Source organism: Scyliorhinus canicula, chromosome 18, assembly GCF_902713615.1.
Source record: "Scyliorhinus canicula chromosome 18, sScyCan1.1, whole genome shotgun sequence".
NCBI lineage: Eukaryota > Metazoa > Chordata > Chondrichthyes > Carcharhiniformes > Scyliorhinidae > Scyliorhinus > Scyliorhinus canicula.
Genome location: NC_052163.1, coordinates 65510798 through 65526234, shown reverse-complemented (window position 1 = coordinate 65526234; position 15437 = coordinate 65510798). Strand labels below are relative to the sequence as shown.

Genomic DNA, 15437 nt, shown 5'->3' with positions numbered 1-15437 from the left:
CAACATCTTCCAAACAAACGCAATGTCATCGCCATTTACATAGACATAGAACAGTACAGCACAGAACAGGCCCTTCGGCCCTCAATGTTGTGCCGAGCAATGATCACCCTACTCAAACCCACATATCCACCCTATACCCGTAACCCAACAACCCCCCCTTAACCTTACTTTTTAGGACACTAGGGCAATTTAGCATGGCCAATCCACCTAACCCGCACATCTTTGGACTGTGGGAGGAAACCGGAGCACCCGGAGGAAACCCACGCACACACGGGGAGGATGTGCAGACTCCGCACAGACAGTGACCCAGCCGGGAATCGAACCTGGGACCCTGGAGCTGTGAAGCATTTATGCTAACCACCATGCTACCGTGCTGCCCCAATATATTTGGGGCATATATATTTACCAACACCACTGCCATTCCCTCCAGTTTCCTGCTAACCATAATAAATCTGCCTCCTGGGTCTGTCTCCATTTTCCCCACCTCACACGCCACCCTTTTGTTAATCCGGATGGCCACCCCCGTTGTTTTAAAGTCCAATCCTGAATTGAACACCTGTCCGACCCATCCCTTTTTCATTCTAAATTGATCCCCCAGCTTCAAGTGTGTCTCCTGTAACATGGCCACGTCCGCCTTTAACTGTCTCAAGTGTGCGAACACACAGGCCCTCTTGACTGGCCCATTCAGGCCACGAACATTCCACATAACCATTTTGGTCGGTGGGGGGGGGCTCTTGCCCCCTCCCCTGTTAATCAGCCATGAGCTTTCCTAGGCCAGCCCTTAGCCCATGAGCCGCACCTCTCCAGATCTTCCCCTCGGCAGCAATCGTCATCTAGTCTCCATCTCCAGCCTCCTGGAAGTCCCCTGATCGTCAGCAGTCCCCACCCCCACCCCCACCCCCTCCCCCCTCTACCCTGTCAACTCTGTCACTTTTCAGCTCACCTCCCACTTTGCTCCCGTGAACCAGCTTTACCAGGGGCTTCGGTCGTGCCCCGGCGCCTAGGATTTTACCACCTGCTGGAACTTTACCCCCCAACTCTTAACGTAAGTTTTCAAAACAATAGCACCAAACGCAGAAAGCAAACACATCATCTACTTAAGGTCTCGGCTCAATGCCCCACCTCTCCCCTTTTACAACATCTTATCAATCCCATCACCTTCAACCAGAGCCCCAAACAATGGAAGTGAAAACAAACAGGATAATGAAAAATGAAATGAAAATCGCTTATTGTCACGAGTAGGCTTCAATGAAGTTACTTTGAAAAGCCCCTAGTCGCCACATTCCGGCGCCTGTTCGGGGAGGCTGGTAAGGGAATTGAACCGAGCTGCTGGCCTGCCTGGGTCTGCTTTAAAAGCCAGCGATTTAGCCCAATGTGCTAAACCAGCCCCATAGTCTCGATAAATGGAGAAGCAGAAAAAATGATGCATGCACAAACTCAGACAGAACGTTTCTTCACCCCCCTCCATTTTTTTCTTTTATCTTTTTTACAAACACACTAAAAAGTGAAGAAACTGTACCTTGGTACATACACTAAAAGGTCAAAGTTAGATAATTCCGAGAAATCCTTCTCTTCCCGGTCATCGAAACTCAAGTTACAGTGCACCACAGAACTTTTTGATTCAAATCACTACCGACCAGTTTTTTAAAAGTCCTTATGGATCCTCCAGGTTGTTGTCCTTCATAAAGACCACCACTTCTTCTGGCGAGCCAAAATATACTTCTCGGTCCTTGTAGGTTACCCAAAGACTGGCCAGGTAGAGCAGTCCAAATTTTATTCCTTTTGCATATAGGGCCGCTTTAACTTTATTAAAACTCGCCCTCCTCTTAGCAAGTCCTGTTCCCAAGTCTTGGTAAACCCGGATCTCGGCTTCTTCCCATACGAACCGCTTTGCCTGCCTAGCCCAACTCATGATGCGTTCTTTGTCCAGGAATGGGTGTAGCCTCACCGCCATGGTCCTTGGGGACTCCTGACCCTGGGGCTTGCGCATAAGTGTCCTGTGAGCCCCCTCCACCTCCAAACGGCCTGTCGAACGCCTCTGCCCCCATCGTTTTCTCCCTCTGGCAGACCGACGATCCGAATGTTCTGCCTGTGGGAACGATTCTCCAGGTGTTCCACCTTTTCCAGCAGCCGCTTTTGCCGATCCTGTAAAATGTCAATTTGCAGCGCCATCCCAGTGGACTGCTCCTCTTGTTCCGTCGCCTACCCCTGTAGCTTTTGGATTGATTGTCCCTGGGCCATCACTGACGCCTCCATCCAGTCGGCAGCCTCCTTAATCGAAGCTACCCCCTTGGTCAGGTCCTCTGCACACTCCTTACGGTGCCGGGCAAACTTCTCATCCAGGTATGTAACCAACCGGTCCATCGACCATTGAGCCCGCGGGGCTGGACCTCGCTTCTCTGCCATTGCAGCCACCAAGATCAGATCCTCACTTCCAACCAGCTTTTGATTCCTTCTTTTGTGATTATTTTTCAAGCATAATTCCATAGGATAGGGGTTGCCTTCTCCTCCTCTCACTTTTATCCACTTATGTTAGAAATAATTTCTGCGAAAATCCAGTTTAAAAGCCGTTAAAAAAACCACCAAGGGCGGGAGCTGCTAAATGTGCGACCGTTCACAGCATAGTCATCACCAGAAGTCAACATTCTCTGATATTACTGTGCCTGCGTTCTGTTTCAGAATCGATTGATGACGTACTGGATGACCTCCTTGGAGAAGATGGTAGGTTGTGATAATTTTATCCTTTTGATAAACCAGAGCTGACAGATTAGTGCCATTTAATCACAGCATATCGAGTATCGTCTGTGTCTCAGAAACCTCCTTATAGTAAGTAATTCTGTTTGTTTTAATTGGAAATCCCATGCTGAAGGACGAGAACTCAGATTGTAGGGCAACGCCAAGTTTGAAAAGAATAGCAGTGAAGACAAATTAAATCAAATATTAATGGGGAATTGATGTTAGCTTTGGTTTTCATCCTGAAAATTTCCCGTAGGAAAGGTCTGGAAGATAGGAAGGCCCAGTTTTGAGGACCTGAGATTAAAGAGCTGGAAAACTGGACCAGCCATTTAGATTCTGTGGCTAAAAGAGCAGGTTAGACAAAGGCTGGGAATTCTGCTGCGAGTAACTCACCACCTGACTTCCTATATCCTCTTCACAAAACATAAGTCAGGTGTGATGGAACACTCTCCACCTGTCTGAATAAGTGTAGCTCCAAAAACACTGAAGAAGCTCAAAACCATTCAGGACAAAGCAGTTCACTTGATTGGTATCCCATCCGCCACTTTAAACCTTCATGCCCTCTACCACTGATACATGGGTAGCAGCAGTGTGTACCATGTACAAGATGCACTGCAGCAACTCAAGACAACTTCAACTACACCTTTCAAACTCATGATCTCTGCCGCCGTGAAAGATAACGGCAGCAGACGCATGGGATCACCACATCCTGCAAGTTCCCTCCAAGCCACACACCACCCTGATTTGGGATTATATAGCCATCCCTTCACTGTCGCTGGGTCAAAATCCTGGAACTCCCTTCTTAACAGCACTGTGGGTGTACCTACACCACATGTACAACAGTAGATCAAGAAGGTGGCTCATTTGGGAATGGGCAATAAGGCTGGATGGGCCAGCAACTCTCACATTCTGTTAAGGAATTTTTAAAAACTGTGCAGGGAGTCCCAACTTTTACATGCTGGGAGTGCAGGGAGGAGAACAATTGTGTACTTTATTTGATCTGTTATATCAGGAGATAGATCTATTGCCCGTTTTGGAGTTTCTGAATTAAACTGCCTATATGAATTTCTGTTTTCCTGGCGGAGTTCTGTTCTTGCACTCTTGAACAATTCAAAACCAGTCCCCATGGCCATGTATTAAAATCTACAGTAAATGTTTAAAGTGATAATCTTTATTAGTGTCACAAGTAGGCTTACATTAACACTGCAATGAAGTTACTGTGAAAATCCCCTAGTCATCACACTATGGTGCCTGTTCGGCAACACAAGGGACAATTCAGAAAGTCCAATTCACCTAACAGCACATCTTTCAGGACTTGTGGGAGGAAACCGGAGCACTCGGAGGAAACCAACTTAGATGCGGGAAAACGTGCAGACTCCACACAGACAGTGACCCAAGCTGGAATCAAACTCGGGTCCCTGCTACTGTGCCACCCCAATTTTGTGGTTGCCGCTGACCATGAAGCTGCCCATAAAGAACTAGCAATGTCTGAGGTGCAACTTTCCCCTTTCCTGATGTTAGTGTAAATCGCCACAATGCAATCTCCAGATGTCCAACAATAGTGACATCATCAAACAGCATAAGCAGCCAATCATAATAAAATATTCTCACAGACAATAAATCAGGAAGTTGAAAACACTATTTCCTTCACTGCTAATTTAAAATTCCAACTTGCGAATAAATGATTGCTACAGACACATTGGTAGAAACCGAATTATCATGATAGACTTTCAGAAATATTATTAAGATATGTAGAATTTCTTATACTGGGAAGTTTGGCTATTGTCCTTTTCTATGGGTTTTTGAGTGCTTACACATTCAAAGATTGTGTTGAAAACCCTAGATCCTCCTGTTTATCACATCCTTCACCATCGTTCCATAAATATATATTCCTCTTCCTTGGTTTTCTTTCCAAAATATATTGCATTCCTTCACATGAAATTACATCTGCCACTAGTCTGCTAATTTCATTAATCTGTCTATGCCCCAAATGAGTTCAGAAATACTGCTGGGGTTTAATGCTGTTAGAACTGTCCAATGATAACCAGTTCCGAAGAAGAGTTTGCTGCACTTGTCCTTCGAGGTGGCAGAGGTCTTGAATGATGGGTGCGATTTAACTAAAAAAAAAGTCTGTTCCGGGAGGGGAGGTTCCATTTTAGGTTGGCAATCCAATATAGTTTAAAGAGAAAAATAAAGTACCTGTGTTCAGTCTGTGGTTTAAGGAACTGTGGGTATGCTAAAAGTTTTATTTATGTCACTTTATTTTTTCAGATGGATCTCCCAATAAACCTGCTTCAGTAACTACACATTCAGGAAGCAACATCAGGACATCTGTCATTGCACCATCTAGAACAAGCAGAAAGTATGCAAGTTAGCAGACTGACTCTGACTGCAGCAGAAAAGAGCATGCTGTTTGGATAATTGTAGTGTTCACCCAGGGATTTAATTTATTAGGATTTGAAAGTTTAATTTTGGTTTTCAACCTGAAATGAAGCATATTCAGAGAGTCACTCAAACAGAAACAGCACATCAAAATGTAATTTATAATTCCTGCACAACAAAAATGTACATTGTAACTGAATGCACTTTTGGTTTTCCCATGATTTCCTAGGGTTATTTGCAGTGGGTGCCTGGGGTTGTCCCAATGTCGGGCAGCAGGGTAGCATGGTGGTTAGCATAAATGCTTCACAGCTCCAGGGTCCCAGGTTCGATTCCCGGCTGGGTCACTGTCTGTGTGGAGTCTGCACGTCCTCCCCCTGTGTGCGTGGGTTTCCTCCGGGTGCTCCGGTTTCCTCCCACAGTCCAAAGATGTGCGGGTTAGGTGGATTGGCCATGCTAAATTGCCCGTAGTGTCCTAATGAAAGTAAGGTTAAGGGGGGGGTTGTTGGGTTACGGGTATAGGGTGGATACGTGGGTTTGAGTAGCGTGATCATGGCTCGGCACAACATTGAGGGCCGAAGGGCCTGTTCTGTGCTGTACTGTTCTATGTCTATGTGTGGAGATTAATGTTGCAAATGCTTTGGTGATGCCCTGATCTTTAGAGATTAGTGCAGTGAGTATTGCCCTGATTTGTTGAGATTAATACAACAGTGGTTTCTTCTCTTCAGATCGTTGCTAGATGATGACTTTTTCAGTAAGTTGGCACAGGATGCCAACAAGGACAATGAGGTTAGTGTGCATCTTTTTGTTTTACATACCTGTTGTATGGCCCGTACATAGTAGAACAGCTGAATGGGTATAAACAAAGCCTGGCCTAAAGCTTAACCATACTCATCAGAAGGTCCCTGGTTCAATTCCAGAATTGTTGCGTGTACCTGCTCCCTGTTGTGGAATGTATTTAATGTAATACCTGTCGCCCCAGACCGCCTGGCTAGTGAGGAGGAAAAAATTAACCAAACCTCTTGTTGCCGATCACCACCCAGTCACCCCCTTGTTGGAAAATGGATGTATATAGATTGACGACGTCGATTAATAATAATAATCTTTATTAGTGTTACAAGTAGGCTTACGTTAACAGTGTAATAACATTACTGTGAAAATCCCCTAGTGGCTACACAACTACACCTATTCGGGTACACTGTGGAAGAATTCAGACTGTCCAATTCACCTAACAGTTGATTAAAAAGGGGAAAATTAGTTGCTTCCTGTGGCGGCCAAGGAGGAGTAGGTCGCACATTTGCTAGCTCCCACCTGTGACGGACTTTTGGACATTTTTCCCCCTGGTTTTTTCCGGACTTTATGGGATAAATTGGTGAAGAGTGAGACAGTTGAGGAGAAATCCCCCTCCTGTATATGGAGAATTGGACCAGAAGTGGCCGTGTGAGAAGCTAAAGTCCTACAAGGAAGACGCAAGCAGAGCTGGCAACAGGAGAAAGCATGACAGACAGCAAGGGCCGGGGGAGATGGCACAATGTTCGACGGAGCAGCTGGTGAAGTTTTTCGAAGATTGCTTTGCCAAGCGGAAGAAGGACACGCTGGACCCGATTAAGGCTTCGATTGATCAAGTTGTGCAGAATCAAGAGACCCACGGGAGAGCGAGCCATGATTAGGAAGTGGGTAGTGGGGGAGGGGACAGTATTGGAGCGAATGGAGGCGGCGTCATGTAAAGACACCAGTTTGGGAGCACTGATAACGGCACCTCTTCCGTTCTCGCCGACCCGTTCTCGCCGGCCCGATACTCCACAAGTCCGGTGGTGGTGGCGGCTCTGAGAATATGGGGGCAATGGAGGAGTTATAAGAGAGTGGAGGGAGCATCGGTTTGGATCCCGATTTATACTAATCATCGGTTTGTACCAGGTAGGCTAGATGATGGGTTCTGGAGATGGCAAAGGGCAGGAATTAGAAGGATGGAGGATCTGTTTATAGATGGGAGCTTTCCCAGCTTGAAAGCCTTGGAGGATAAATTTGAATTGCCAGCAGGAAACGGGTTTGGGTATTTGCAGGTGCGAGACTTCCTGAGAAAGCAGGTGCCGGCCTTTCCGCTGCTGCCGCCACAGGGTATACAGGACAGAGTACTCTCCAGTACCTGCGTGGGAGAGGGGAAGGTTTCAGATATTTACCAGCAGCTTTCGGAGGCGGAGGAAACTCCGGTGGAGGTCAAGGACAAGTGCGAGGACGAGCTAGGAGGAGAGATAGAGGCGGGTCTGTGGGCGGATGCCCTAAGCAGGGTTAATACCTCCTCATCATGTGCCAGGTTTAGCCTGATACAATTTAAGGTAGTCCACTGGGCACACGTGACAGCGGCTAGGATGAGCAAGTTTTTCGGGGTAGAGGATAGTTGTGCGAGGTGTACCGGAAGCCCAGCAAATCATGTCCACATGTTTTGGGCATGCCCGAAGCTCAGAGAGTTTTGGCAAGATTTTGCTAAGGCAATGTCCACGGTGCTAAAAACACGGTTGGTGCCGAGTTCGGAGGTAGCAATCTTTGGAATGTCAGAAGAGCTGGTAGTTCAGGGGGCGAAAGAGGCTGACGTCTTGGCATTTGCCTCCCTGGTAGCCTGGAGACGGATCTTGTTAATGTGGAGGGACTCAAAGCCCCCGAGTGTAGAGACCTGGGTTAGTGACATGGCTGGGTTTCTCAGTCTCGAGAAAATAAAGTTCGCCTTCAGAGGGTCAATGGTAGGGTTCACCCATAGGTGGCAGCCGTTCGTCGACTTTCTCGGGGAAAATTTAAATGTTAGCAGATGCAGTATTCCAAGGGGGGGGGGGGGGATTGTTGTTTTATGGTTGGGGTGTATTATTGGGGTGAAGATTGGGATGGGGGGAAATGTTTATTATACCATGTTGATGTCATTGTTAATGTTATTTTTATAAACAATTTCAAATACCTTGATAAAAATATTTTTTAAAAAGGGGGAAAAATAGAATAGAAAGCCAGAAATATTAAATCAGATTGTAACAGCTTTTACAAGTGTATAAAAAGGAGATGAACATTGGTCCTTTAGGGGTTGAGATAGGAAACTTTATCATTGGTGTATGAGGAAATGGCAGAGACATTGAACAAATACTTTGTGTCTGTCCTTATAGCCAAATACACAAATTACATATCAGAATAGAGGGCAACGAAGGGACTACTAAGAGTGAGGGACTTCAAGTAATTAATATCACCAGAGAAAAAGTATTGGAGAAACGTAAAAGACTAAAATCTGACAAATCCCAAGACCTGGTGGGCTGAATCCTGGGGTTCCAAAAGAGAGAGCTGCAGAAATAGTGGATGGAGTGGTTATGATTTTCCTAAATTCCCAAGGGTCTAAAATTGTTCCAGCGGATTTGTACTTGTGAAATGTAACATTACTGTTCACGAAAGGAGGGAGAGAGAAAACTGGGAGCAACAAGCCATTTAACCTGACGTTAATTGAGAGAATTCTGGAATTTACCATTAAGGGAGTCCGAACAATGCACTTTGACATGTCAGGTGGATGTACCTTTAAGAACTGGGTGTTTATCAAATAGCTGCAGTGATGTCAGTGTGTGGGTGGAGCTGGGCTGCCTGTCTTACACTTTTGTTTTGAGCTGGGAGCTGCAGTGTGATTTTGGTTTCGTTTTCAGAGTTGGAGAGGTACAATAGGGCGATTTTAATTTTTCATTTCATTTCATAATCGCTTATTGTCACAAGTAGGCTTCAATGAAGTTACTGTGAAAAGACCCGAGTCGCCACATTCCGGCACCTGTTCGGGGAGGTGGTATGGGAATTGAACCCGCGCTGCTGCCTTATTCTGCATTACAAGGCAGCGATTTAGCTCAGTATGCTAAACCAGCTCCTGGGCACAATGCTTTAAACTTATCAGGGTTAATTTCTTTTACCATCTGTCTACCCAGTTGTTATGATATCCTGGGCTAGTGCGTGGTCAATTCTAGCCCCACTTGAACCGGAGTCGCAACACAGGTAAAATTAGATTTTATTTTCTGCACTTGAGGTCCTTCGATGAGTTCAATAAATTAGTCACCAGATTTGTAACTTCAACACAAGCATCCTTTTATTATGTACAGTATTATAATTAAACTGACAGAACATATAACTGACTATGTACTATCCCTTTCCCAAGCCCTCCTTCCTGGCTACCCCCACTCTACACAAAACAACACGGAGGGGAAAGGGTGGTGGAAAGGGAAATAAAATATTAATAACATGAAAGGATGAAGATATTTGAAGAACTGGGAAGACTTCCAGTTAATGTCTTTCTGAAGTTCTGGCTTTTACTTTGGCATTTTTCCTTCTAGACTGAGATGGTTTTCTCTGACAAGTTCATACATGTTCATATCCCAGTACTATTGTCACTGATTCGTCAGTGGAGGTCAGGATTAACCCATGTCCCATAGTGTGGCTAGTGCTCATCACATTCGGGCCTGGGGATCGTCCTTGGGCTTGTGGTTGTAACCAAGCTGGGACTCACCGGCGTCACAGTGTTGGTGGTAGGTTTCTGTTTGGTCCCTACCCTTATCTGGTGGAGTCCTTGATTCTTAAATATCCCACCCGACTCCTGGGCTCTTGTGCTGACTGGCTGCCTGCTTCACTTCCCTGGTACACAGCTGTCAATCTTTCACATATCACCTCATGATCTTTAGTACGGTTAAGCCCCTGGCAGGGATCTATACAATGAATCTCCAGGCGGTCCCCTATAACTTTATAGCTCACAATAGGGCGATTTGGGTCATCAAGAGCATTCAATGTTTTCTGATCTGTAATTTTAAAAAAACAATGTCATCTTGCCTAGGGGCAAGGGTCCTGTGTCCCAGCTTTCCTTATCATCTGCAACTCCCTTGATCTTGAGTTCCCAACTGATCTAGGACCCAAGGTGTTTTTGGAATTGCAGGTAATTCGTAAGCTGCCCCGCAGGAAAGTATAGAGTCCCGTTTGTATATACATCCTGAGTCCCGTCACAATAAAGACCGACACCACGCCTTCCCCTTGCGTCTCTCATGACATTTACAGCATCCTGATGTACCCGCATGGCATCAGTATACATGCGATCATTGGGTTTTGTGTCAGTGATGTCCGGTTCCGTCTGGTTCTGTGACGAGGAGGTCGATGTCGGTAGTTGCAGCCAGAGATGGAATGGGGCCCCAAAGCGTGTTAGCAATAGGATCCTGTGGGTATAAACAAATACCTTCCGATGCTCAATTAGTATTATATCATTTGCATCATCTCCACTCCTTCCTCGTCTGCATCATCTCCATGCCTTTGTCCCGTAGTCCGAGCCACCCTGGTGGCCCAACTACAAATCCAGATGATTCTTATCACAAGTGCAGTGGCTGCAATGCCAAGGCCTGTTCCATGGGTTCGCTGACCCACCGGAGGGGCCTCTCAATCTTTGTGACTATGGGACTATTCATGAGGGTATGGCTTCAACTGTGTCCAGTGCCGCCACTGCGGACTGGGTTTCTTGTCTTTTAGGGCACAAGTTTGTCTGGCGATTATTGCCTCATAGGGTTTCTCCCATCTAACCCCTAGTCCCTTTTAACTGTCATGAGTTTGACCATTACCCTGTCCCTGGTGTTGATGGTAGCCTGGTGTTGGTAGTTTTGACGTATCTCTTATTTGTCCAATATCTATGCTGTTGCTGTGCAATTACTTGACCCTGAAGGAATATGCAGGTGGCCTACCAGATTTTTCATACATTGGAGTACAGTTCCTTTGTTTAAGGGAAGCGCAATGTTCTTCCTGTCATTAATTTAAAAGGGGTTAGACTCGTTTTCCGGCCGGGGTGGCTCTTTGTCAAAACAATATTATGGGCAAGGCCTGTACCCAATTATGCCCTTCCTGCAGTATGGCTTTGGCTGGGCTGTTTTCTAAGGTTCGGTTCATCTGCTCTACCATTCCCGAGCTCTGGGGATGGTATGAGATGTGGAATCTCTGCTGGATTCTCAAATATTTACAGGCTTCCTTTAATGTCTTTTCCCATGAAATCGGCCCCTTGGTCAGAATCCAGTTGGAGGGGCACCTCCCACCATGGTATTATTTCATTATCCAATATCAAAGCCACGATGCTCATGGTGGTGTCCTGATATGGGAATGCTTCCACCCACTGGGTGAATTGATCTATGATCACTAAACAGTATATTTTACCCTGTACCTGAGGCAAAGGCCCAGTAAAATCTAGTTGCAAATTTTCCCAAGGTCCCTTGGGCCGGTGCTGATTTCCCATTTTAATCTTGCAGGGATGGCCAGGTTCCAGTAGGGTGCACTGTATACATTGCTGGCAGAATTTAGCCACATCCCTTCCCATTCCCTTCCACCGCCAACATTTCTTTTAATAGTTTGATCATATTGTCTCCTCGTGTGTGCTTGTCCATGGTATATGTATAAGAAAGATTGTTGCACGGCCTTGGGGGCTATTATCTTTCCCTCTCTCCTCCATTTTCCATTATGGTCTATCCATCCCCTGTTAATTTTTCCACCTCTCTTCTTCCTCTACTGGCGCTTGTTTTTGCACCTACCTTACATCAATATCAGCGCCGTTTTTTCCCTTCACGACCGCTATTCCTGGAGTCTGTATCCACACCCATTCCTGCTCTAATAGATTTTTAGCTGCCTGATCGGCCCAACTATTATCTCGCTGTGCATGATTCTCAATTTTCTGATGGGCTTGGACCTTAATCACTGCCACTTCTAAGGGCTGTCGAGTGGCCAAGATCAAATCCTTGATTAAATTCTCATGCTGTATGTGTCCTCCGCTACAGGTCACAAACCCTCGCCTACTCCAAGCTGTTCATAATTATGAACTATGCCAAAGGCATACCTGCTGTCATTGTATCCATTGATCCGCGTTTCCTTGCCCCATTCTAGGTCCTTCGCTAGAACTAGTAATTCAGCTACTTATGCTGAGTGGTTCCCAGGTATCTGTTCTCCTGCAATCAACACACCTTTGCTATCCACTACAGCCCATTCCGGACAGGGCTCTCCTCTTATATACTTCCTTGCTCCATCCACGTGCAAGTCACTCACTCCCTCTCCCACTCGTGGTTCTTCTGCCAAGCCTCCACTAGTGCCCTCCTCTACTTCCACAATACATTCATGCTCTGTTTCTTGTATCGTTAAACCCATTGCAGATTTTCCCTCACATCTTTACTGATTTCCACAAGTCTGTCCCTGGTAAAATATTAGCTTCCCACTTTGAGTGCCTACCATCCAAGAGGCCCTTCAGTCTTCCAGCTTCTAAGAGGTGTGAGGGCTATGGAGGTTTATCTTTCCCATCGGTGTGATGGATTCTGATGCATTTATTGCCCATGAGGCGCATGCTAAAGCCCACATGCGTCATTGCATTCCTATGGCTACCACATCCACTTGGGCAGAGTAAGATCCTACTGGTCTTAATCTATCCCCATGCCTGTGGGCTACTACAGCGGCTTGCATTCCACTATCCTCCTGGCAGAAGATGTGGAATGGCTTACTGAAGTTACTCAACCCTAGGGCGGGCGCCTTCACCACCATTTGGAGATCGGAAAAAGCCTGCATCTCCTTCTCTCTCCGACCCCCCCCCCACCTCCCACTCTATCGTGTCTTTGCTAGCCCTTCCTCCACTCTGTTAAATCTTGTAGGGGTTTTGCGATGGCTGCATACCCTTCCACTATATTTTAAATTCGCCGACTATTGCTGCATTATTGAAAGTCTACAAATAAATTCTCAGATTCTGGAAGCTACTGCAAATCTGGTTCCACTGCAGTTACCTAGAAAGTAAAACACAAAAGATCCATTCTGCTTGGGGCAAAATGGATTAATTAGTCTGAACATATCTGACAATTCAAACTAAAAATTCTCAGTTCCTGTAATTATAATACATCTTCAGCTGTTAATAGGCAAGGGTTATTTCTCTGCTGTTTGAAAAGAGGCGGGGCAAAAGTTCTCAACTGGGTGTCATTCTGTCATCACCGCTTTTTGTTTCAACCTAAACAGAAACACGATGAGGGGCCCCTTTTCTTTCATTAACTTTGGTTCGGCCACATTTGGAATACTGCGTACAGTTCTGGTCGTCACATTACCAAAAGGATGTGGATGCTTTGGAGAAGGTGCAGGGGAGGTTCACCAGGATGTTACCTGGTATGGAGGGCGCTAGCTATGAAGAGAGGTTGAGTAGATTAGGATTATTTTCATTAGAAAGACGGAGGTTGAGGGGGAACCGTATTGAGGTCTACAAAATCATGAGAGGTATCGACAGGGTGGATAGCAGCAATAAGCTTTTTTACAGAGTGGGGGACTCAATTACTAGGGGTCACGAGTTCAAAGTGAGAGGGGAAATGTTTAAGGGAGATATGCGTAGAAAATCCTTTACACAGAGGGTGGTGGGTGCCTGGAACGCATTGCCAGCGGATGTGGCAGAGGGGGCACGATAGCATCATTTAAGATGTATCTAGACAGATACATGAATGGGCAGGGAGCAGAGGGATACAGATCCTTAGAAATAGGCGACAGTTTTAGATAGATGATCTGGATCGGCGCAGGCTTGGAGGGCCGAAGGGCCTGTTCCTGTGCTGTAATTTTTCTTTGTTCTTGATCTTTATTTTACACCCATTGTTTTTTGTTGATCTCATTTTTTTCCTTTCTTTCTCGTTGTATCAGTTGTGTCAGGAATAATTATATTTTTCAACCTGACATAAAGTTTTGACACAAGATCAATCCAACACAGGATCAGCCATAATAATTTTAGATATCTCAAATTCCAATCAATCCTATTGAATTAAAATTATCTCATTATTACATGTGTGAATTTGTATCCTGATTAAAATTCCCCCATGTTGATCAAAAATATCCTGGAATCATGCCTCTGGCCAGAAAACTCCACGCTTTTGTCAACTGTTTGACTTAAATCACTTCAACAAAGATCTCAAAGATTACAATTTCAGACAGAAAACATCAATGCTTGAAACAGACACACACAAATATCATTCATGCACAAGCAGTGAAACATATCAAGTGTTTTTAAACAACAATAAACAAATGAAATACGTAAATGTTCTTGAATTTTCTTTTCTACACTTCAGATATCTGTAATTAAAAACTCAAAGTTAATTCCCCCAAAAGATAAACCTTAATATAACATGACTCTACAAACCTCCACATAACAAACAAAGCACACGATTCTTTTGCTTGTAAAGTTAAACAGTTCATCATCAGCCTTCTCTCGCTGCTGCAGAATCTTAAAGAGATAAAGCACTGCAAGCTCACACTCTCTTGGCTAAAATAATAAACAGGATCCTCCACTCTTCTTCGCTATAAGACTTACATTATTTATTTGATTCATTCATCTTTTTCTTTTCATTTAAGCCAATCTTCAACAACAGATTTCATAGGAATCGCCTATCCTTTGTTAAATTCAAATCTCAAAGGCATTTCACCCAAACACATTATGAGCTACAAAACCTTGTATCAAGTAATCTAGACACATAGGTTTCTGGGCAATTTAAAAACCAATCAATTGCATGCTGACATAGTCAGCGTTTGTGCTCAAATTTATTTTCCTTTATCCTTTATTTTTCCTTCGAACTGATTCAAATTCAAGTTTGAAAGAAATCTTATCAATTCACCTTTAACTTGTTTTGAAGAATTCAAATTGGCTCACCACCGAACTGCAAGGGGCTGTACCGGGGTGGAGATTGGCGGCCTCGCCCTCTGAATTATCAGTGGTGTTTCTCCATGGCTGCCCTTGGAGCTAACTGCCCTTTGATCAACTTTTTATTCAATAACAATGGTTTGTATCATACTACTATTGGGTCCCCACTGGGGGTTCCCTGTTTTGGCCGCTATCGATTCGTAGCGGGCCCCTATCCTTTCCAGTCTTTTTAATGTGCGGCGGATATCTCGCACTGCTCATCGGAGTGGTACAAAAGTCTTTGCCTACCCAACATTAGCTCACACTGTGTTGCATGTGTCCTGCTTCCTACTTCGCAGCTTTTTCCCTTCTTTGGGTCGCACAATTTATTGCTCTGACCACCTGATACGTAACTCCTCTTCTACTGAGTAGCAAACTAAAACGTACTCCCCCACATAGGAGACGCATCATTCTGCTAGAGTCCTGTGGGCTACCCTGCTCGCAGTGCCAAAATCAGTAGGAACATTTTCAGAGACAGAGTATTGAGCTGGCTTTTATATGGGGGATTTTCCCCACCTAATTGCAGTTCAACTATCACAAAGACTCGCGGAGCCAGCAACTCTGGTCCCGACGGCTTAACTTTCCAAGCTTGGTTCAACGTGCGCGGGAGAATGAT

General features: G+C 45.1%; 1 protein-coding gene across 11 annotated transcripts in view; it reads left to right on the top strand.

Moving 5' to 3' along the window:
- The window catches only part of LOC119952881 (fas-binding factor 1 homolog), a 171053-nt gene that overhangs the window by 44203 nt on the left and 111413 nt on the right, over positions 1 to 15437 (top strand). For all 11 annotated transcript variants that reach the window (XR_005457907.1, XM_038776488.1, XM_038776486.1 and 8 more), the window contains 3 exons: positions 2680 to 2721; positions 5008 to 5098; positions 5844 to 5904. Coding sequence is in view for 7 of the 11 variants with exons in the window: in XM_038776488.1 (XP_038632416.1) it covers positions 2680 to 2721; positions 5008 to 5098; positions 5844 to 5904 (194 nt within the window). In the remaining 4 variants the exon portion in view is untranslated. The remainder of the gene's footprint in view (positions 1 to 2679; positions 2722 to 5007; positions 5099 to 5843; positions 5905 to 15437) is intronic.